General features: G+C 42.0%; 2 protein-coding genes across 4 annotated transcripts in view; both read right to left on the reverse strand.

The window, feature by feature from the left end:
• Positions 1-1143: 1143 nt before the first annotated feature.
• hesx1 (HESX homeobox 1) lies at positions 1144-5306 on the reverse strand. Its single transcript, XM_014165842.3, has 4 exons — positions 4396-5306; positions 4124-4308; positions 3702-3803; positions 1144-1600 (listed from the first exon to the last, which is right to left on the reverse strand). The coding sequence occupies exons 1-4, from the start codon at positions 4532-4534 to the stop codon at positions 1493-1495; spliced, it is 534 nt and encodes a 177-aa protein (XP_014021317.1). The 5' UTR covers positions 4535-5306; the 3' UTR covers positions 1144-1492.
• Positions 5307-5438: 132 nt separating this feature from the next.
• The window catches only part of LOC106582698 (DCC-interacting protein 13-alpha), a 31046-nt gene continuing 14509 nt past the window's right edge, over positions 5439-21975 (reverse strand). For 2 of the 3 annotated variants that reach the window (XM_014166016.3, XM_014166013.3), the window contains exons 2-22: positions 17746-17844; positions 17514-17573; positions 17242-17313; positions 16547-16634; positions 16284-16325; positions 14619-14677; positions 14227-14373; positions 13987-14069; positions 13654-13812; positions 13238-13426; positions 13049-13091; positions 12875-12931; positions 12534-12625; positions 12007-12192; positions 11810-11862; positions 11338-11512; positions 11217-11253; positions 9361-9507; positions 8997-9047; positions 8796-8885; positions 5439-8613 (exon numbers count right to left, since the gene is read on the reverse strand). In XM_014166016.3, coding sequence (XP_014021491.3) covers positions 8458-8613; positions 8796-8885; positions 8997-9047; positions 9361-9507; positions 11217-11253; positions 11338-11512; positions 11810-11862; positions 12007-12192; positions 12534-12625; positions 12875-12931; positions 13049-13091; positions 13238-13426; positions 13654-13812; positions 13987-14069; positions 14227-14373; positions 14619-14677; positions 16284-16325; positions 16547-16634; positions 17242-17313; positions 17514-17573; positions 17746-17769 — 2010 coding nt within the window. In that variant the 5' untranslated portion in view covers positions 17770-17844 and the 3' untranslated portion in view covers positions 5439-8457. The remainder of the gene's footprint in view (positions 8614-8795; positions 8886-8996; positions 9048-9360; positions 9508-11216; positions 11254-11337; positions 11513-11809; positions 11863-12006; positions 12193-12533; positions 12626-12874; positions 12932-13048; positions 13092-13237; positions 13427-13653; positions 13813-13986; positions 14070-14226; positions 14374-14618; positions 14678-16283; positions 16326-16546; positions 16635-17241; positions 17314-17513; positions 17574-17745; positions 17845-21975) is intronic. The other variant, XM_014166014.3, reaches the window with a different exon arrangement.

Genomic DNA, 21975 nt, shown 5'->3' on the forward strand with positions numbered 1-21975 from the left:
AATAAAATCGCCTCCGGACAATTTACATTGACCCCCGCTCCCTTTTGTATACTGCTGCTACTTGCTGTTTATTATCTATGCATAGTCACTTCACCCCCATCTATATGTACAAATTACCTCAACTAACCTGTACCCCCACACACTGACTCGGTACCGGTGCCCTCTGTATATAGCCTCGTTATTCTTATTGTGTTACTTTTTATTTTAGTCTACTTGGTAAATATTTTCTTAACTCTTCTTGAACTGCACTGTAGGTTTAAGGACTGGTAAGTAAGCATTTCACGGTAAAGTCTACACTTGTTGTATTCGGCGCATGTGACAAATAAAGTTTCATTTGAAGTCATCATGAAAAAAAAATCATCTTTACTGCTGCATGAACGCTGAGCATTGGAAACATTATCACACAAGTCCAGTAGCCTACATGTGGGCAAAACACAGAATCACTCAGTCTTTCTGTGGGAAATTGTATTTTATTGGTGTAGAATAGACTCAGAGAGTCAGAGTAGGGGGCAAAGGACTAGACAGAGAGAAATGGGGGAGGAGAGGGAGACAGAGAGAATCGTTTGATATTCTTTAGCACCCTCCTGTGTTAAGGCAGTGAAACTGCAGCCATACCATGTTAGTAGAGTAGTGGGTTAGTCAAGAGGTTGCCTATTGGTTTGAGTTGTAAACTTAAATCCCTGTTCCTTATCTTTATTTTACAGAATGACACCACAAGTAGAGATATATGGGCCTACTTCTTTAGTCAGAAAAGAGAGGTGCGGGTGCCTGCCAAGCATAAATGCAATTATCTTAAATATACTTTTCTTTCTTTCCTCAAAGCTTTCTCTACGATCTAAACCTTTATACTATCTCCTTCCTGTTGCCTGCAGGGCAGGCTGCCTCACTGCTACTCTTTTGTCTCTCACTCCCCTAAACTTAATTGGCTTGCTGAGGCGCTACTGAAGGAGACAAATTGGTTCCTACCGGGGTGTTTCTCGAACAATAAGGAGAGCTTATCTCTGGATGTTCTGGAAACACCCACAACCTGCAGCTGCTTGCAAACTAAATAATTGAATAATCTAAACTTTCAGAAATGTATTCTATTGTTGGAGAAAATAAACATGTTTGCCAATATAGCTCAATAAACGCCGTACCCACAAATGTATTTGACAATGGTCTTATCTGTTTATAAAAATGAACATACCCTAGAACAGGGTTTCCCAAACTCGGTGCACGTTTTGTTGACTTTTTGCCCTAGCACTACACAGCTGATTCATATAATCAACTCATCATCAAGCTTGGATTATTTGAAGCAGCTGTGTAGTGTTAGGAGCGCTAAGGCAAAAAGCAAAACGTGCACACCTTGTGGACCGAGTTTGGGAAACGCTGTACATTTACATCAGAATATATTAAATATATATATATATATATAGAGGGAGAGAGAGAGAGAGCGAGCAGTCCTTAATTAAGGTAATTAAGGCCCCTATAAGGTCTGTGTTTATCATCAGGACTATTCCTCTTCTTTGTCCTTGAGATCTGCGAAGGCTTTTTTCACCATGAGGAACTGTGACTCTCTGTGAGAACGTTTCAGCTTGGCCCTGCGGTTCTGAAACCAGATCTGTGGAGAACGGAACAGTGTCAACAGAGCTTTTAAGAACAGTCTTTATGGTGTAAATCATGTGGATTTTATCAACAAAAAATGAGCTTTAGTTTTAGAGCATGAAGATGCCTGTCTAGTAGGCTATTGCTGTAATTACTCAGGCAGTTAATTTTTTTTACATGTTACATTGTAATTAACAGATTTTTTCTTTCATGTTTGTTACAAGTAGAAAGAGTCCCCATTCTGTGTAATAACAAGAACTGCTGAAAGCTGTTACAATGCAATTGTAATGCAATAATCAAAAGTAGAATCCCAAAACAATTAAGTTAGGCCTTGCAAAGTTGATTTACTGTTTAACAAATTTATATAAATTAATATTTTGTAAAGTGAGGCGATCGAGCGAATACTTTTTAAAATATATATAATTGCATATACACACTACCGTTCAACAATTTGGGGTCACTTAGAAATGTCCTTGTTTTTGAAAGAAAAGCTAACTTTTTGTCCATTAAAATAACATCAAATTGATCAGAAATACAGTGTAGACATTGTTAATGTTGTAAATGACTATTGTATCTGGAAACGGCTGTTCTCTTATGGAATGTCTACATAGGCGTACAGAGGCCCATTATCAGCAACCATCACTCCTGTGTTCCAATGGCATGTTGTGTTAGCTAATCCAAGTTTATCATTTTAAAAGGCTAACTGATCATTAGAAAACCCTTTTGCAATTATGTTAGCACAGCTGAAAGCTGATTAAAGAAGCAATAAAACTGGCCTTCTTTAGACTAGTTGAGTATCTGGAGCATCAGCATTTGTGGGTTTGATTACAGGCTCAAAATGGCCAGAAACAAAGAACTTTCTTCTGAAACTCGTCAGTCTATTCTTGTTCTGAGAAATCAATGCTATTCCATGCAAGAGATTGCCAAGAAACTGAAGATCTCGTACAACGCCGTGTACTACTCCCGTCACAGAACAGCGCAAACTGGCCCTAACCAGAATAGAAAGATGAGTTGGAGGCCCAACTGAGCAAGAGGACAAGTACATTAGAGGGTCTAGTTTGAGAAACTGATGCCTCACAAGTCCTCAACTGGCTGCTTCTTTAAATAGTACCCTCAAAACACCAGTCTCAACGTCAACAGTGAAGAGGCAACTCCGGGATGCTGGCCTTCTAGGCAAAGTTCCTCTGTCCAGTTAAAAAATATATATAATAATAATATTTAACCTTTATTTAACTAGGCAAGTCAGTTAAGAACAAATTCTTATTTACAATGATGGCCTACCGTGGAACAGTGGGTTAACTGCCTTGTTCAGGGGTGCTGTTTGCTGTTGTTCTGGGATTGCACTTTTCGCACCAAAGTACATTCATCTCTAGGAGACAGAATGCATCTCCTTCCTGAGCGGTATGAGGCCTGCGTGGTCCCATGGTGTTTTTACTTGCGTACTATTGTTTGTACAGGTGAACGTGGTACCTTCAGGCATTTGGAAATTGCTCCCAAGAATGAACCAGACTTGTGGAGGTCTACAGTTTTTTCTGAGGTCTTGGCTGATTTCTTTTGATTTTCCCATGATGTCAAGCAAAGAGGCACTGAGGTTGAAGGTAGGCCTTGAAATACATCCACAGTTACACCTCCATTTGACTCAAATGATGTCAATTAGCCTATCAGAAGATTCTAAAGCCATGACAACACTTTGTGGAATTTTCCAAGCTGTTTAAAGGCACAGTCAACTTACTGTATGTAAACTTCTGACCCATTGGAATTGTGATACAGTGAATTATAAGTGAAATAGTCTGTCTGTAAACAATTGTTGGAAAAATGACTTGTGTCATGCACAAAGTAGATGTCCTAACCGACTTGCCAAAACTATAGTTTGTTAACAAGAAATTTGTGGAGTGGTTGAAAAACGAGTTTTAATGACACCAACCTAAGTGTATGTAAACTTCTGACTTCAACTGTATATAAATTAACATGAATAAAATGAATGGTTAAAAAACGTGCATTTTATTTTTTATGTGATGTGGGGCATCTGTTGAACAGTAAATTAACTCTGTTAGGCCTTAGGTTAAAAACATCCCCATTTTAAATGTAATTTCGAAAAAAGTTGATTTTAGGCCTACCTGTATTCTATCCTCATCCAGATGTAACCTTTGAGCCAGCTCTTCTCTGATGTCAATACCCGGATATGAGTTGATGAGAAACACACTCTCCAAGACTTCAATCTGTCCCCCAAGAAGAAATCATATCAATAAATCATATCAATCAAATTGTATTTCCATGAAAACATTTGTCACAAATTGATACACATTTATCAGAAATGTATATACTAATACATATAAATACTGATAACTGTAACCCTGCAACAAAATCCCACAGTTATGACATCATACAAACAAAAAAATGTTGGTAAAATAAAACACCAACTACACTTCAGCCGATATATAGGCTAATATCGACAATAAATATGTTATTAAAATGTTGTTACTGATGCACCACGATGGAGGTGAACACTGCGCATGAAACATTTTTTTTTTTTTTTTACCTGTGTGCTACTGAAAGCCGTCCGCGGCCTGCGCCCAATGTACCAGTTTAATGTTCTCCTGTAGGACTCCGTAAAGTGTTGTTTACAGTTGAGCTTCTGTTCATCTTCTGTCCCCTTTATCTCTGAGGAAGGCTCCGACGGTCTATTGACTATGGTGTGACTTCTCTGTTGCGTTGGTTCCAATTCTGAAAAACACCAGACAAAACCTCGAACTCCACAGACAATGACATACATTGTCAGAATTTACTTGAGAGAATTAAATAGTATTTTACCTGTCCAAGGTCGATACAGCTTCACAGACACATTTTGTAGTCCTGGCCTGTCCAAATTCAACCCAAGGATGCTGTCTATGGTGAAAACTGGCTTTGCGTCAACCAGCCTGATCTGGCAACTAACGGTAGACGCAGCCATACTGTCAACCAACTCTCTTCTGAAAAGTTACTGGCCTCTGAATGCTGGCTGCTCAGGTGACGACTTTAACGAATCGGGGATTTTTATACGTCACTAATTAAAATCAGAGGTTCTAAAAAGTTTAGCATGTGAATCGAATACCCCCCACCACTGGGCGCGATGAGTCGCAGGCATTCAGATTAGGGGGGGGGGGGGGGGGGTAAATAGGCCTAGGCATAAAGGTGTTATCTCTTAAGGACAGTGGATTCGTCAAACTTAATTTTATAACTGAAACAAAAAAGCTATGCCATCCTTTTCTTCAAAACTACCAAGGTAGAAAATCAAACCCATTCCCACATGTCGCCAAACCTGGGCACCTTTTCAACTATTTTACATAGGCCTACTGTCTGCAGGCATCATTATGCGGGACCAGTCAAGTATCACATAATTCCAATCCTAATAATAATCCTCTAATACTATTAGGTTTAATCCTGATGAATATTCTCTCATCCTGCCGTTGTGATGCATATAGGACGGTGAATTATGTTGGGGACAAACAAAAGCCGTCAAAGCGGCAGGTTGGCGTGTTGCTGGAAAACCGTGTGTAACATTTGTTCCTCCTCGAATCGACCTATTCAACAGCAGATTAGTGCTCGCTCGCCTTAACGAACAGAACAACGGGAGCTTTAAACAAATAGCTCACTTGTTTACTTTTCGCTCTGAATGGAACGGAGAGGATTTGGACACAAGGGACGTCAATGTGCACGGGCGCGCCCAGTCTTTTTGTTTTGAAAGAAGAGCAATACTTAATAGGCTACTCTAAGAAAGAATAGGGCTTATTTGCAGTCTATAGGCGCGCGCGCGCACACACACACACACGCACGCACACTTTGAACCAGGAGCGATAAAACACAACCCTAACCCATGAATTAGTGTATATTTATTGTTGGAAAGCTATTTTAGGACACCGAAACAGTAATCACTGAAGTATATACATTAAATACGTTCATATCCCCCACTGCATAAAGTACTAAAGTGCAGTCCCCCATATTAACGTCTAGGTAACCCAGTTTACCACTCCCAAAACCTTTCCCCAAAATCGAAATAATACATATTCTCAACCCTTCTGGGATATCAGTTCTATTTATATAAACCGAATCAATTTCACTTTGTTGATATGACAGTTGTATTCTCTATGAGTTGATACATTTCTCTATGAGCTGATACAATTTGTGGTCACAGCTCAGAACAAATTTACATCTGAGCAATGGGTAAAGGTTGACGAACACCTCTGGAAAAATGTCCCATACATAGCATACATATGTAGTGCACTTCTTTATACAGAAATGATCTGGGAAGCATACAAACCATTCCAATACATTACAGATTAATGTACATAACGGGTAAAAAAAAAAAAAAACGTATAGCCACCGCCCTAATTTAGCACTTTGTAATACAGTATTGTTCTTGCTTCAACCTAGTAGATGAATACATTGACACCTCAGGAAGAAGGTATAGCAATACATTGATTAATTTATGAGCATACCACTATTGGTGTTAGGGGTACAAGATCAACATCATCATCTTGAAACAAAACATGGTTCATTGAAATGGTAGTAATAATGTTATGAAAAAAAGAACTGACAAGGATGTATGTGACAATTATTTATCTTCATGATAGGATCCAAAGCACATGCAAACCTGTTAGCTAACGACGAGAGGCTGAGTGTAGACAAGGTCCTGAGGCAGCAAAGCATCCCCAAACCATCATACCTCCACCAAGAACCAAGGTTCTTACTGCGGAATGCAGTGTTAGGTTTTCGCCAGGCATAATGGGTCCAGTGCCATCCAAAAAGTCATACTTTTGACTCATCTGTCCATAAATCATTCTTCAAAGAGTCTTGATGATCATCCAGGTGCTTTTTGGCAAACTTGAGTCAACCTTTTGGAAGAGATGGGTCCTTTTATGTCTGGCGAAAACCAAACACTGCATTCCACAGTAAGAACCTCATACCAACGGTCAAGCATGGTGGTGGTAGTGTGATGGTTTGGGAATGCTTTACTGCCTCAGGACCTGGACGACTTGCCTTAATAGAAGGAACCATGATTCTACAGGAGAATGTCAGGCCATCCGTCTGTGAGTTGAAGCTGTGTCATTCAGCAAGACAATGATCCAAAACAAGTCTACATGAACATGGCTAAAAAGCAATACATTTGAAGTTTTGGAAAGGCCTAGTCAAAGTCCAGACCTAATCCTAATTGAGATGTTGTGGCAGGACTTGAAACGAGCAGTTCATGCATGAAAACCCACAAATGTTGCGGAGTTAAAGCAGTTCTGCAGGCAAGAGTGGGCCAACATTCCTCCACAGTGATGTGAGAGACTGATCAACAACTACAGGAAGCATTTGGTTGCAGTCATTGCAGGTAAAGGTGGCACAACCAGTTATTGAGTGTAAGGGGACAATTACTTTTTCACACCGGGGAATTGGGTATTGCATAACTTTGTTAATTAAATAAATAAAATAAGTATTACTTTTTTTGGTATTTGTAAACTCAGGTTCCCTTTATATAATAGTAGGTTTTGTTTGAAGATCTGATAACATTTAGTATCAAAAATATGCAAAAACAGAAAAAAATCATAAAGGGGCAAGTACTTTTTCACAGCACTGTAGATTATAAACTGGGTGCTTCGAGCTCTGAATTCTGATTGGCTGACAGCCATGGTATATCAGACCGCATACCACGAGTTTGACAAACACGTTTTACTGCTATAATTATGTCGGTAAATAGTTTATAATAGAAATAAGGCACCTTGGGGGGGGGGGGGGGGGGGGTTGTGGTATACGGCCAATACACCAGGCACTTGGTGTTGCTTCGTGCATAACAACAGCCCTTAGCTATGGTATATTGGCCATATACCACACCCCTTCAGACCTTATTGCTTAAATTAGACAATATGTATACTGTTTACATAAACAATACAGAAATCTATTATTACAGTTTTAACATGTGCAATGTCTTCCAACCATATTAATACACTCTATAATCTCTCATTTTTAGAAAGCCATAGTATTCAGTCAGAACTGCACCTGACTTTCCAAATAAACAAAACCAGAAAAGCATTATTTTTCTTCTTACATATTTTCTGCCAGTATACTTCTATATAATTGTGAGTATAAAATACATTATCATTTACACAAGGTGGAGAATAATCCGGAAGGATTCTTTTGATTGTTCAGTCACACGGTTCTTTTTCTACTCTTCTTTTCTTAGCTAGTGGGGTCTTTTTTCTCTCGTTTTTTTATGTTATGAAGTATTTTTTTGCCCTTTATTGATCAAGTCTATCTGTACTCTGAATCCTGGTCCTTTATTGACCAACAGTAGGAGACAGAGGTGAACCCAGAGAGACGCTGTATCTGTGCAGGCCCAGGGTTGAGGAGCCAAGGTGGGGGTCTGGAGAGGAACCAAGTCCACCTCTAACTGTCTGTTTTCATGGGATACTACTTTGTGGTAACACATAGTCAAACCTGTCCCTTGTAGCCTCGGTGCGAGTCTGTTTCTGCTCTCTTCCAACTCCTTATGGAATTGTCATGCAATTGTTTGGTTCGACAATGACAATGGAGTAGGCAAAAGCACAAACAGATCTGGGACAAGGCTATGTCTCTCGTGGGTGTTTCTTCTGAACAGCACATGGGGGGGGGGGGGGGGGGTAGCCTATCCAGCAGAGGATCAAAGCCAGCAGTTGCATCGCTGATGATTTGCGTAAAGGTTGAACTTTGGCTCAACTTGGTGAAATTGTCCTCAACAGTTGCATCTCTCAAGGTCTCCTCAAGTCACCTCTTCAAGCTGCCTCCCTCCATTGAAAATGACTGACTTCCAGTGGTTTGGTCATCCAAAGTAGTATTCAGTGAAAGCCAACAGTAACATCTCTCGGTTCCATTCTGTTAGGCCTCTGACTCACCCTTCTCCCGCCCCTCCACTCCTGCATCGCTGTCCTCTGACTGGCTGTTGCTCAGCACCAGGGACTGTCCATCAGTGCCAGTGGCAAGGGGGGTGGGGCGACTGAAGGCGGCAATCAAACGGCTCTGTTCCTCTAGGTCCTGTGGGTTCATTAAAATTCATTGATTAATCAATCAAATCATTCAGTTTTCTGTAACATCATTGAATACCGAATGTAATACAGTTATGATTACAGACAAGAAACTGGTCAAGATAGGCGTTGATTTATAAGTCAACGAGAATAGGATACTACATTGTGATTTTGATAGATTTCCTGGGACACCTTTTCTATCTGTTTCTGTTTACTCAGCTCCTCCTGCTGTTTCTCCTTGGCCTTGTCCTGCTCCTTCTTCTTCTCCGTGGCTTTGCGATCCTGAATCAGCAAAACAAATGAAAACAGTAAAGGTCCCACATGAGCAACGAAGGTTCATCTTAACAAATGAATTCCACTAGAACAGAGAGCTCTAGTTCTCACATTTCTTACCATCTCTGAATGGAAAGCTATCTGTTTGGCCAGCCCCACACTGTCACAGATCTGAAAGGAGAACACAACAACATACACTCAGAGATAACGAGAAATGACCACGGGTAACAGTACACACACACGCAAATGTCTTCATTTTGTCTCCACATGGAACGTATAAGCTGTTTTAACTGATAGTGCCATTACTACACAGACACAATATGCTTATTCCTAGCCAGGACTTGTTCCTGACCATAAAAATACATTTGCATGTGTGGTTTACCAGGAAAATGTGGTGTAACTATGCCCTAGTTACCGCCTTAAACTACTGGCTCTACCTACATATCATGGAATAAGAAAGGCTACACAGCAGAGCAGAATGTACCTTTTCCCCGTCATTGTTGGACTCAAAGATGTAGCAGACAATGATCGGTCGTCCGTCCACCCTGCCTTCTGCTGTCTGCAGAACAAATCCAAACAGACGCTTGTTCTCCTGGTGGGCAGCACATAACACCATGCTGGAGAGAGGGAACTGGGGGAGGGTGGGTGAAGGGGGAGGGCAGCAGGGAGAGGGGCAGAGAGAGAAGGAAATCAGGAAGTCACGTCAGGTCTAGACAATCTCATGTATCTTGACAATGATACTACATTCAGTTGAAGTTAGAGGTTTACATACACCTTAGCCAAATACATTTAAACTCAGTTTTTCACAATTCCTGACATTTAATCCTAGTAAAAATTCCCTGTCTTAGGTCAGAATAATAGTAGAGAGAATGATTTATTTCAGCATTTATTTCTTTCATCACATTCCCAGTGGGTCAGAAGTTTACATACACTCAATTAGTATTTGGTAGCATTGCCTTTAAATTGTTCAACTTGGGTCAAACGTTTCAGCTAGCCTTCCACAAGCTTCCCACAATAAGTTGGATGAATTTTGGCCCATTCCTCCTGACAGAGCTGGTGTAACTGCTCGCACACGCTTTATCAGTTCTGCCCACAAATTTTCTATAGGATTGAGGTCAGGGCTTTGTGATGGCCACTCCAATACCTTAACTTTGTTGTCCTTAAGCCATTTTGCCACAACTTTGGAAGTATGCTTGGGGTCATTGTCCATTTGGAAGAGCCATTTGCGACCAAGCTTCAACTTCCTGACTGATGTCTTGAGATGTTGCTTCAATATATCCACATCATTTTCTTTCCTCATGATGCCATCTATTTTGTGAAGTGCACCGGTCCCTCCTGCAGCAAAGCACCCCCACAACATGATGCTGCCAACCCCGTGCTTCACGGTTGGGATGTGCTCTTCAGCTTGCAAGCCTCCCCCCTTTTCCTCCAAACATAACGATGGACATTATAGCCAAACTGTTCTATTTTTGTTTCATCAGACCAGAGCACATTTCTCCAAAAAGTACGATCTTTGTCCCCATGTGCAGTTGCAAACCGTAGTCTGGCTTTTTATGGCAGTTTCTGAGCAGTGGTTTCTTCCTTGCTGAGCGGCCTTTCAGGTTATGTCGATATAGGACTCATTTTACTGTAGATATAGATACTTTTGTGCCTGTTTCCTCCATCATCTTCACAAGGTCCTTTGCTGCTGTTCTGGGATTGATTTGCACTTTTCGCTAAAGTACGTTAATCTCTAAGAGACAGTCTCCTTCCTGAGCGGTATGAGGCCTGCGTGGTCCCATGGTGTTTATACTTGCGTACTATTGTTTGTACAGATGAATGTGGTACCTTCAGGCATTTGGAAATTGCTCCCAAGGATGAACTAGACTTGTGGAGGTCTACAATTTTATTTCTGAGGACTCGGCTGATTTCTTTTGATTTTCCCATGGTGTCAAGCAAAGAGGCACTGAGTTTGAAGGTAGGCCTTGAAATACATCCCCAGATACACCTCCAATTGACTCAAATTATGTCAATTAGCCTATCAGAAGCTTCTAAAGCCATGACATAATTTCCTTGAATTTTCCAAGCTGTTTAAAGGCACAGTCCACTTTGTGTATGTAAACTTCTGACCCATAGGAATTGTGATACAGTGAATTATAAGTGAAATAATCGGTCTGTAAACAATTGTTGGAAAAATGACTTTTGTCATGCACACAGTAGATGTCCTAACCGACTTGCCAAAACTATAGTTTGTTAACAAGAAATTTGTGGAGTGGTCGAAAAACTAGTTTTAATGACTCCAACCTAAGTGTATGTAAACTTCCGAACTTCAGTTGTACAATCAATCAGTCACATGCCTACCCTCAGCCGTGTGACTTGTGTCTGAGGATCGATTAGCCTGAAAACAAAACACACAGGATAAGTCTATGAATTGAATGAATTTCCATGCCTGTATAATAAGGGCAAAGAGCTTGTGTCTCACTTGAGGCATTCGCAGGTGACCAGCAGGTGAGACTCCGTCATCCTGAAGATGTTGTGTATGGCTCTGGCTGCTAGGATCTGTCTCATGGTCTCATAGATGACGTCAGAGCTGTCCGCATTCTTCACCTCCATACAGCCCAGGAAACGTGCAATGAACAGCTGGTGCAGGATAGAGCCTGGATAGACACATATTGTCAATTTTCTTTTTCACGGAAATTCTTCTTTAGCTTTTAACCTGACCACCTGAGAAACACACATACGCATTTTACATTTTTTTTTACATTTTAGTCATTTAGCAGACGCTCTTATCCAGAGCGACTTACAGTAGTGAATGCATACATTTCACACACACACACACACACACACACACACACACACACACACACACACACACACACACACACACACACACACACACACACACACACACACACACACACACACACACACACACACACACACAGGACACCTACCTTCACTCTCCTCAGCTAGTTTGCCTCCTGATTCACCAAAAGGATTGGTCCTTCTTTCAAAAATGGGGAGCAAAGAAACACACCCACATCTTAAGAACATGACTGGCACAGTGTAGCAGACTCAGAACTATTTTCCATTCAACACACACCATGGGCTGCACATATACAACGTTAAGGAAACCCTGGTAAGTACCGACCTTCCCAGTCCGGCAGCCTTGGCCTGTCCTGCGTCCTCCTCGCTGACTGGAGAGATGATGTCAAACTGGATGGGCGTGTTTGGAGCCACCAGTGCGTCCAAGTAGAGGACGGAAGGGGCCGGGGAGGCCGTCTCAGAGCCTGCCGAGCTCACACTGCTGGCCCGCGCTGCCGGTGGCCGCCCTTGTCTACACGGGACGGATAGATGTAGAGACGGATGGACGAGTCCCAGGGAACAGAAAAGAGATGGAGGTTACAGAGATGGAAAAGAGGGATGCTAGCTGCATTGAACATAAGAAAAGAAATCAAGAAACCTTTCACTACAGTAGGGTCAGGAGTTTTTCCAGACCATGTGACTCAACCAGGAAAAACACTTGTCTCCAAGTTACAGGGTGAGCTAGCCTAGGCTAGTTATAGGCTGTACTGTGAATAACCAAGCCTAGAGATTTTCGTAGTCAGATCAGGAAAAACTCCAGGCCCAAATAATGAAGTGTATGATTGTGTGAGGAGAGACAGTTCAGAAACCCACGTGCTCGGCCGCATACTCTCATGCCTCTGCTGGAATGAGGGAGACGGTGTCACAGCCTCAAGAGCTGATTGGTTCACTCTGGCTGCGATTTCCTGCCAATAGAAAGAGGGCATTTCAGCAAAGAGGAAATGCGCTTGACAACAGCTCGGCAACAGAGAGAAAGAAGGGAGATGAGATTCACACTAACCACATCCCATCCCAGACATCCAGCACTGGCTAGGTGAATGTCACACTATAGACACACACAGGGGTGTTGGAGCATTGCTCCATCTATGATAATATGAACTAAATATAAAGATGATGCAAGCACAGGCTTTTCCAGAGCATAGCAAGATACTCACCTCTGGGTTCTCACTGAGATATATCCTCTTTGAGATGTTGTTAATCGTTGCAATCCACTGAGGGAGGAAAGAGGAGCACAGGATAGTGTTATTAGGAGATACCACAGCTACATTATACATTCATACAATACATAAACACAGCCACAATACATTTCATTAAAACTACTGTCTCACCTCTTCACAATCCTTCCTGCTCTCTGCCTGCAAGATGGCCACTCTGAAACAAAGACCGAGCGCATCAGTAACTTCTGTGGAAATCCAATTTTTTTTTGTGTGACTAAGTTAGAAAGCCTCAGGTAACAACAAAACTTCATAAAGCGGTTATCACTAGTTTAAAAAAAGCTTTAATATGCAGTCAATTACTTCTTGCCGTCGAAGGATGTGATCTGGAAGCAGAAGCGTCGGTCCTCACAGTCCACGGCCATGACGGAGCAGTTGTCTATATCCATGACAAGACCCCCCGCCACGTCCGCCCGCGCCTGGCTCATCAGGTTCCCTCCCTGGGTGAAGAAGTACTGCCGCTCCCAGGATGAAGACACTAAGCCCGTTTTACTTAGGAAACACATTTAGGAGTAAAAACATGGTAGAAACATATTGTCGTTCTGATTAAGGCATTTTAGACCGTATTCACTTTCACTAGAAATGAATAAAACCATCAGTTTAAAAACAGACTTTATATTTGATTTACTAAGGCAGGTGTTTATTTAAAATATTTATTTGTCTACAGTGTTGCAGGACTGAGGAAGGTCAGTTTGTTTGGCTAGGCAGTCATTTCTTACTTGCGAGTGTTGAGGTAGCCGGCCTTGCGTGTGAGGTTGCGGTTGACAGGAACCAGGCTGGGGTCAGGGTCGGGCATGTAGAGGAGGTCATTGGCCTGCTCCATATCCTGGATGGTCTTTTGCATCACATCCACCTCCCCGGCCATCTCCCTGCGGACACTGGACACAACCACACACATTACACGCCCGGCCTTACAAACATTGTAAGCAATATGACAATTCCACTTGGCCTAATAGAGGGCAAGATGGAGCTACCACCATTGCTGAAGGCTATCCAATCTTTTCAGATCTCTACATTTCCCAAGGGGCTGGGGGCTAGGAGATGAAGCTTACTTCTGAACACTGGTTCCTATGTCGATGAGGAAGTCTTCCCACTGCTGGGTGAGGTTCTCTGATCCCAGCTTGAAGAAGCTGATCTGGGATATACAGAGAGACAGACATGCTGATCAGAATATATGCTCGAACAGAGAGAGAGAGAGAAAGAAATACAGAGAGCGAGCGAGCGAGATAAAGACATAGAGTGAGCGAGAGAGAGAGAGAGAGAGAGAGAGAGAGAAAGTAAGGCTGATGTACCTGCGCTTGCATGTATCCCAGCAGTGGCTCCAGCAGGGACATCTTCTTCTTGTACTGCAGCGTGTTGAGGGCTGTGAAGTAGTGCATCATGGTCTGGTGCTGCTTCTTCCTGGAGGTGTACACATCCTCCATCACCTCGCCCTTCACCTGGAGAGAAGCACACACACACACACACACACACACACACACACACACACACACACACACACACACACACACACACACACACACACACACACACACACACACACACACACACACACACACACACACACACACACACACACACACGTACACAGACATACACACGGATGCGCACACACAAATGTCAGGTTTTATTTGGTGAGGAAGTTATTGTTACAACAATGTGATGTTATATTAAGAAACCTTACCTTCTCATTGTCCCTCCTTTTAGAGAGACGGCTGTATCTGTTGACGGCCATGTCGTGATCTGTAGACAGAAAATGTGAAGAGTGGTTATTACATTTACAACATGGGCTTGTAACAAGACATCATGCCAACATCACAACATTTGTTTTCATGTTTTACTGAATACAGTGAGGGAAAAAAGTATTTGATCCCCTGCTGATTTTGTACGTTTGCCCACTGAAATGATCAGTCTATAATTTTAATGGTAGGTTTATTTGAACAGTGAGAGACAGAATAACAACAAAAGAATCCTGAAAAACGCATGTCAAAGATTTTTGAAATTGATTTGCATTTTAATGAGGGAAATAAGTATTTGACCCCTCTGCAAAATATGACTTAGTACTTGGTGGCAAAACCCTTGTTGGCAATCACAGAGGTCAGACGTTTCTTGTAGTTGGCCACCAGGTTTGCACACATCTCAGGAGGGATTTTGTCCCGCTCCTCTTTGCAGATCTTCTCCAAGTCATTAAGGTTTCGAGGCTGATGTTTGGCAACTCAAAACTTCAGCTCCCTCCACAGATTTTCTATGGGATTAAGGTCTGGGGACTGGTTAGGCCACTCCAGGACCTTAATGTGCTTCTTGAGCCACTCCTTTGTTGCCTTGGCTGTGTGTTTTGGGTCATTGTCATGCTGGAATACCCATCCACGACCCATTTTCAATGCCCTGGCTGAGGGAAGGAGGTTTTCACCCAAGATTTGACGGTACATGGCCCCGTCCATCGTCCCTTTGATGCGGTGAAGTTGTCCTGTCCCCTTAGCAGAAAAACACCCTCAAAGCATAATGTTTTCACCTCCATGTTTGACGGTGGGGATGGTGTGCTTGGGGTCATAGGCAGCATTCCTCCTCCTCCAAACACGGCGAGTTGATGCCAAAGAGCTCCATTTTGGTCTCATCTGACCACAACACTTTCACCAGTTGTCCTCTGAGTCATTCAGATGTTCATTGGCAAACTTCAGAGGGCATGTATATGTGCTTTCTTGAGCAGGCGCTGCAGGATTTTAGTCCTTCACGGCATAGTGTGTTACCAATTGTTTTCTTGGTGACAATGGTCCCAGCTGCCTTGAGATCATTGACAAGATCCTCCCGTGTATTTCTGGGCTGATTCCTCACCGTTCTCATGATCATTGCAACTCCACGAGGTGAGATCTTGCATGGAGCCCCAGGCCGATTCCAGCCCATTCCAGCCTTGTGTAAGTCTACAATCTTGTCCCTGACATCCTTGGAGAGCTCTTTGGTCTTGATCATGGTGGAGAGTTTGGAATCTGATTGATTGATTGCTTCTGTGGACAGGTGTCTTTTATCCAGGTAACAAACTGAGATTAGGAGCACTCCCTTTAAGAGTGTGCTCCTAGTCTCAGCTCATTACCTGTATAAAAGACACCTGGGAGCCAGAAATCTTTCTGATTGAGAGGGGGTCAAATACTTATTGCCCTCATTAAAATGCAAATCAATTTATAAAATTTTTAACATGCATTTTTCTGGATTTTTTTGTTGTTATTCTGTCTCTCACTGTTCAAATAAACCTATCATTAAAATTATAGACTGATAATTTCTTTGTCAGTGGGCAAACGTACAAAATCAGCAGGGGATCAAATACTTTTTCCCCCTCACTGTAGTTCTGACTCACCATCGCTGGCTATCTGGAACACTTCCTTCAGGGTCAGGATCTCTGTAGGGGAGAGAGAAGGTTAACGTCCATTTCAAACTGCTCACATTCTGCCACTACCAAGCGCAGCCACCTTCGAACGACATGCCCTTGGGGACCAGGGTTCGATCCCCAGTCCCACCTCTTCACCACTCATCCCTGTAATCTGTCTCCATCTCTCATAAATGTACATTATCTCTATATAAACAATACAAAATGAGAATGGAACTCTTTCAGAGTATTACCTTTTAAGTCCCTCTCCTTAAACTGAGTGATGGGAAACATCATGGCATCAGCCAGCTGAGTGGACAGCACTGCATGACAGGAACTCAGCTGTGGGAGAGAAGATAGGTTAGTTACATTACTGAATCTCTTCGGGGAAATTTGTCTTGTGTTTCTCATCAGACAGGTGGAGAGGAGAGGTGGGGGAGGTTAGAGAGATGAAGAGAGAGAAGGAAGAAAGGGATGGCTTGAAGTGAAGAGTGAGGGAGTAGCTTATGTGGAGTGAATGATGGGAGCCTCAGTTTAAGGAGAGGGACTTAAAAGGTTAAGACAGAGAGAAGGAAAGGAGAGAAGAAATGTAGAGGTTAAGATGGACGGAATGGAGGAAGCAATAGATGAAAGAAAGAGAAAGGAAGAGAGAAGATAGTGTGAGTGTGTACAGTGTAGTGTAATTAATGAAGGTTAAGACACAGAGAGAAAGAAAGAAGGAAGAAAAGGAAAGGAGAGAAGAAAGAGGTTAAGCTGAAGAGAATGGAGGAAAGAAGAGTAGGGAGAGGTGAAAGTGCAAAGTGAGAGAGTGTGTATAGTGTAGTGTAATTAAGAAAGGTAGAGATTAAAAAGGTTAAGACAGTGTAATCCTATTTGAGCAGCAGCGTGCCACAGCGAGGAGGAGGAGTTAATGAGGGCAGAGCAGCGGACCCGCTGTGTGTGTTCTCACCTCATCTATGACTTTGGCAAACTGCTGCAGAGTGGAGCTCATGACCTCGTCATCGCAGCAAAGAGGGAAACGCTGCAAAGACAGCCCAGTCAGCCCTAATCCATTTTACATTCGCGTTTCAGTCATTTATCAGACGCTCTTATCTGGAGGGACATAGTCAGCGCATTCAACTAATGTTCAAACCGTAAGGGTTTCTTGGAAGATGCATGAAAATTAAATACAAACAAACTGTACATCATTCCAGCATGTTGACAATGAGAACATAGGCCTACCTGTTTCTCATACTCCTTCAGAAGTTTGGAGGTGAGATGGGTGGCAGCACTCAACTCATTCTGAAAAAAAAGAGTCATGTCAGTTTCATCTAATTAGCTGTAGGAGCAATATAAAGAAAAGGTGTGTGTGTGCGAGTGAGAGTATGAGCGTGTGCATGCTTGCATTTTTTTGCTCGTTTTTAAAAGCCTGGACACTAACTGGCATGAGCGTATCCCAGAGGTCATTGCTCACCTGTGCATCGTAGATTCTGTGCATGGCCTGGAAGAGCTGCTGGGAGTATTTAGATATAGCAGCTGCATCCTCCTCAAACACACCGAGCAGGGAGCGCGTCTGGCAACAGAGAAACACATTGGATGAAGGAAGCACTCAACTCAGGAAACATTCAGGTTAGGCTTACCTGAAGTAGGTAGCTTAGATGGCACACTTATGTCACCCTTGTGCAAGGCTAATCTGGTCCCAGATCTGTAGCTTTAGCCAACCCCTCTGACTATTGTAGTCACGCCACGGGTGGAGGCTCCTCTGAGGAATGGGAGGACCATCCTACTCAGTGAATTTCATAAAAATTGAAATAATGAACATAAAAAATGTTATCCTTTTAAAATTAAATTATACTAAATACTACATAACCGATTAAAAACAGTTTCGCAATGAAGTTCTACAGTAGCCTCAACAGCACCCTCCTCTGGGTACATTGACTTCAATACAAAACCTAGGAGGCTCATGGTTCACACCTTCTTCCATGGACTTATAGAGTAAATATGACGACGTGTTCCAACCTATCAGATCTCTTGCAGTATGAACTAACATTTCGCCCATCCAATCAAAGGATCAGAGAATGAATCTAGTACTGAAAGCATAAGCTACAGCTAGCTAGCACTGCAGTGCATAAAATGTGGTGAGTAGTTGACTCAAAGAGAGAGGAAGACAATAGTTGAACAGTTTTGAACAAATTATTTTCTTAAAAAATTGAGAAGCAGCAGAAAAAGAGAGATATTTCATTGTATTTTTCTTCTTCTTAGCTTACCTTTCACTTACTTCGCTAATGCAGCTAATTTAGCCTACTCAACCTGGCTCAAACAGAGAGGAATGCTATTTATGTTAGCTAGCTGGCTAAGGCTATCCAACAACGCAACTCTTCCAAGTCAAGGTAAGCTTTCGGTTTTATTAATTTATTGCCACCGGGGACCACCATTGTAACTGTTAAACTGCTTGCTGTACACTGTACTTCATGATTGTACACATGGATTAGATTGTGTGTTTACTAATGCGTTAGTTCTAGTATGTTGACTATAAAGTTAATATGGTAACAACGATGTAGGCTAGTTAGCAGTTATGGTATGAAGGTTTGGCTTGGAGAGGTTTTTGCGCTTGGTCACAGACAGCTGTTGTGTTATGTAGTGAAGTCCACAAGTGAAGGGAGAAGAAGAGAGGAGAGCGTGTAGATGCAAGAAGGAATTATACAACGAGAAAAGTGATGCTTTATGTGACTGCAATGAAAGTGAACTGTGTGCGCGTGTGATCAGGGGTGTATTCATTCTGCTGATTCTGTTGCAAAATGTTTCTTAAACAGATGCAACGGAATGAAACAAGTACAAAAATTCCCAAACAGGTCCATAATAGATGAAGACTAAATATGTTACAACTTCCCCCGGTCTCCCCTAATAATAGTAAGGGAAGACCCCCTGAAATGGATAAAAATGAATGGGATCTTATTGGCACCGTATGAAACATATACACGATGTACAATATCACTCAAATGGATGCCGTTTCATTCAAAACATATTGCAAATGCCATATGGCAAATGCCAAGTGTCACACAGCAAAAATCCAATAGATGGCGAGCGCGCTCGACCGTACATTTTCATATTGCAAAAAATTTGAAGAAAAAAAAAATCAAAAACTTATCACCCCCTTAAAAAAGTGCTTTCTGGACTGTTTTTTGAAATTATTTTAAAAAAAAAATGTCAATTATACATGTATAAGATCTGTATGAACATAATTTTGTAATATTTTGTCAAAAAAAATATATTTGTCCATAAGGCATATGTTTTGTCCATTTGAAATATGATTTCATAGGAAGTCAAAAGTCGAAGTCAAAAGTCAGTGAACCATTGCCAAATGCAATAAGACATGTCTAAATGTAATATGAAAGTATTGAAAGTGCCAAATCAGGATGTTATGTCCATTTGCCATGTACGATCATAGGAAGTCAGTTTCCAAACCCAAAAGTCAGTGAACCATGTCATCATTTGGAGCCCCAGCAGAGACCTTAATTGGTGCTGAAAATCCACATTTTCTGGGCGTTGCTACGGGGTCCATGAATGAGCTATCGGACAGAAATGTTAGGGTCCATCTCTATGGGCCGAGGCGGTTTCAATGCGCCTAGTCTTGCGACTCTGGGACTTTTCTAAATGTCATCATTTTCGTGATGGTCAAAATGAATTGAAGTTATTGCAAATGTACGAGGCTGTTTCTCGGTCTGAGAACCTTCTAGAGCCACATAACTCACTGTGCACTATCGACTTGAGCTCTAGAACAGGTTTCTAAAGTTTCAGAGCTCTAGGTCTGACGGTTCTTTGATAGTTTGAACAAAGGTAACTATTGCAGGCTCTGTGTGTCTGTAAGCCCCACACTATGTCACTCTGTCCTTGCTGTGTTTGTGTGTGAGCTTTTCATGGAAATCTGATGGGAGAAATTACTGATTTACAGTTCATGAGGGTTACCTAGTCACACGTGAAGTTTTGGAAAGATGTGACTTTTTAACCCTTCGAAACAGCCCCTGTGACCCCAATTAAAGGCACTTCCGGTTGGCACAGGAAGCTTAAAGTAAACACATATCCTCATTGGGGTAGGCTTTTACAGAGTTCTGAGTTTTAAGTCTTTATGTTAAGAACTGACTTATTTACAGAGGGTTGAATGATTGAGTGTTATTTCAGAAAATCACAGAAATCACGTAGAGTTCCGAAACCCACCTTAACGGATTCGTCTGAACATGCCGCAACTGGATCTGTAACTTAAAAAAAAAAAACATTTCTTTGAGCATCACCAATTGTACATTGTACGATGTCTTTTAAATTACAATAGATAAATGTCTGGTTCTTTTTTTCCTGACACCGTAGGTTCATGTACTTTGACGTGAAGCGGTCAAATTAGCACTCTATTTTCATTTTTGACCTTTAAACCCAGAAAAATGGCCTAAACTCGGGGCTAACTACCCATTATGCCAAACCTATGCTCACCAAGTTTTGTCTTCAAAGTCTTTTCCGTTTAGGAGAAATGGCCAAGTCGTGATTGGTGATGTTTTGTACATTTGCAATAAGATTCCATTCGCCATCTGCTGGAATTTACCGGGACAGCGGAAAAATGACCAAAATGTGAACATTTTATAAAACGGAAACAGAATGTCCGAGAGAATTCGTTCGATGACTTCCCGGAAGATCTGGCCCCGGTGCACGGCCCGCTGCCGTCTGCGAATTTTACAGACATTCGCGGACGTCTAGTACATTTGCAATATGGAGTTTCTCATCAATCATACAGCAAATGCCAAAATGTGCCCTTCATGTATGTAAGTGTGCAACTTTCAAACAATTTCCCCCATTCTTCCCTACCAGCCAATGACGGAAAGTTTGAGAATATGTTCCAATGAAAGTAAAAGAACAGTAATGTCAAAAGTAAAGCAGGATGCCCAGGTTTCAATAGATTATAAGATATTACAGTTTTTCTCAATCGTGTACGAGCATTTTTCAGAACAATGTTGTCGATTTTCAAAACAGAGTCCACAAGACACAGAAGTCTGTGGCCTTTTGTAAAAGAGTAAATGTGTTTTTAAAATGTAGTTGTCTTCTCAAAACACAAATTTCGCAAAATACATACAGTACCAGTCAAAGGTTTGGACACACCTACTCAAACAAATGATAGTCCCACTAAGCACAAACCAGATGGGATGGTTTAATTGCTGCAGAATGCTGTGGTAGCCATGCTGGTTTGCGCTTATTGGGACTATTGTTTGTTTTTCAACAGGACAATGACCCAACACACCTCCAGGCTGTGTAAGGGCTATTTGACCAAGAAGGAGAGTGATGAACAGGGCACGACAAAACCTATTCCCCCTCAGGAGACTGAAAAGATTTGGCATGGGTCCTCAAAAGGTTCTACAGCTGCACTATCAACAGCATCCTGACTTGTTGCATCACTGTCTGGTATGGCAACCACTTGGCCTCCAACCGCAAGGCACTACTAAGGGTAGTGCGTACAGCCCAGTACATCACTGGAGCAAAGCTTCCTGCCATCCAGGACCTCTATACCAGGCGGTGTCAGAGGAAGGCCCTAAAAATTGTCAGACTCCAGCCACCCTAGTCATACTCTGTTCTCTCTGCTACCACATGGCAAGCGGTACCGGAGCGACAAGTCTAGGTCCAAGAGGCTTCGAAACAGTTTTTTACTTCCAAGCCATAAGACTCC

Source organism: Salmo salar, chromosome 22 (assembly GCF_965601325.2).
Source record: "Salmo salar chromosome 22, fSalSal1, whole genome shotgun sequence".
Lineage (NCBI taxonomy): Eukaryota > Metazoa > Chordata > Actinopteri > Salmoniformes > Salmonidae > Salmo > Salmo salar.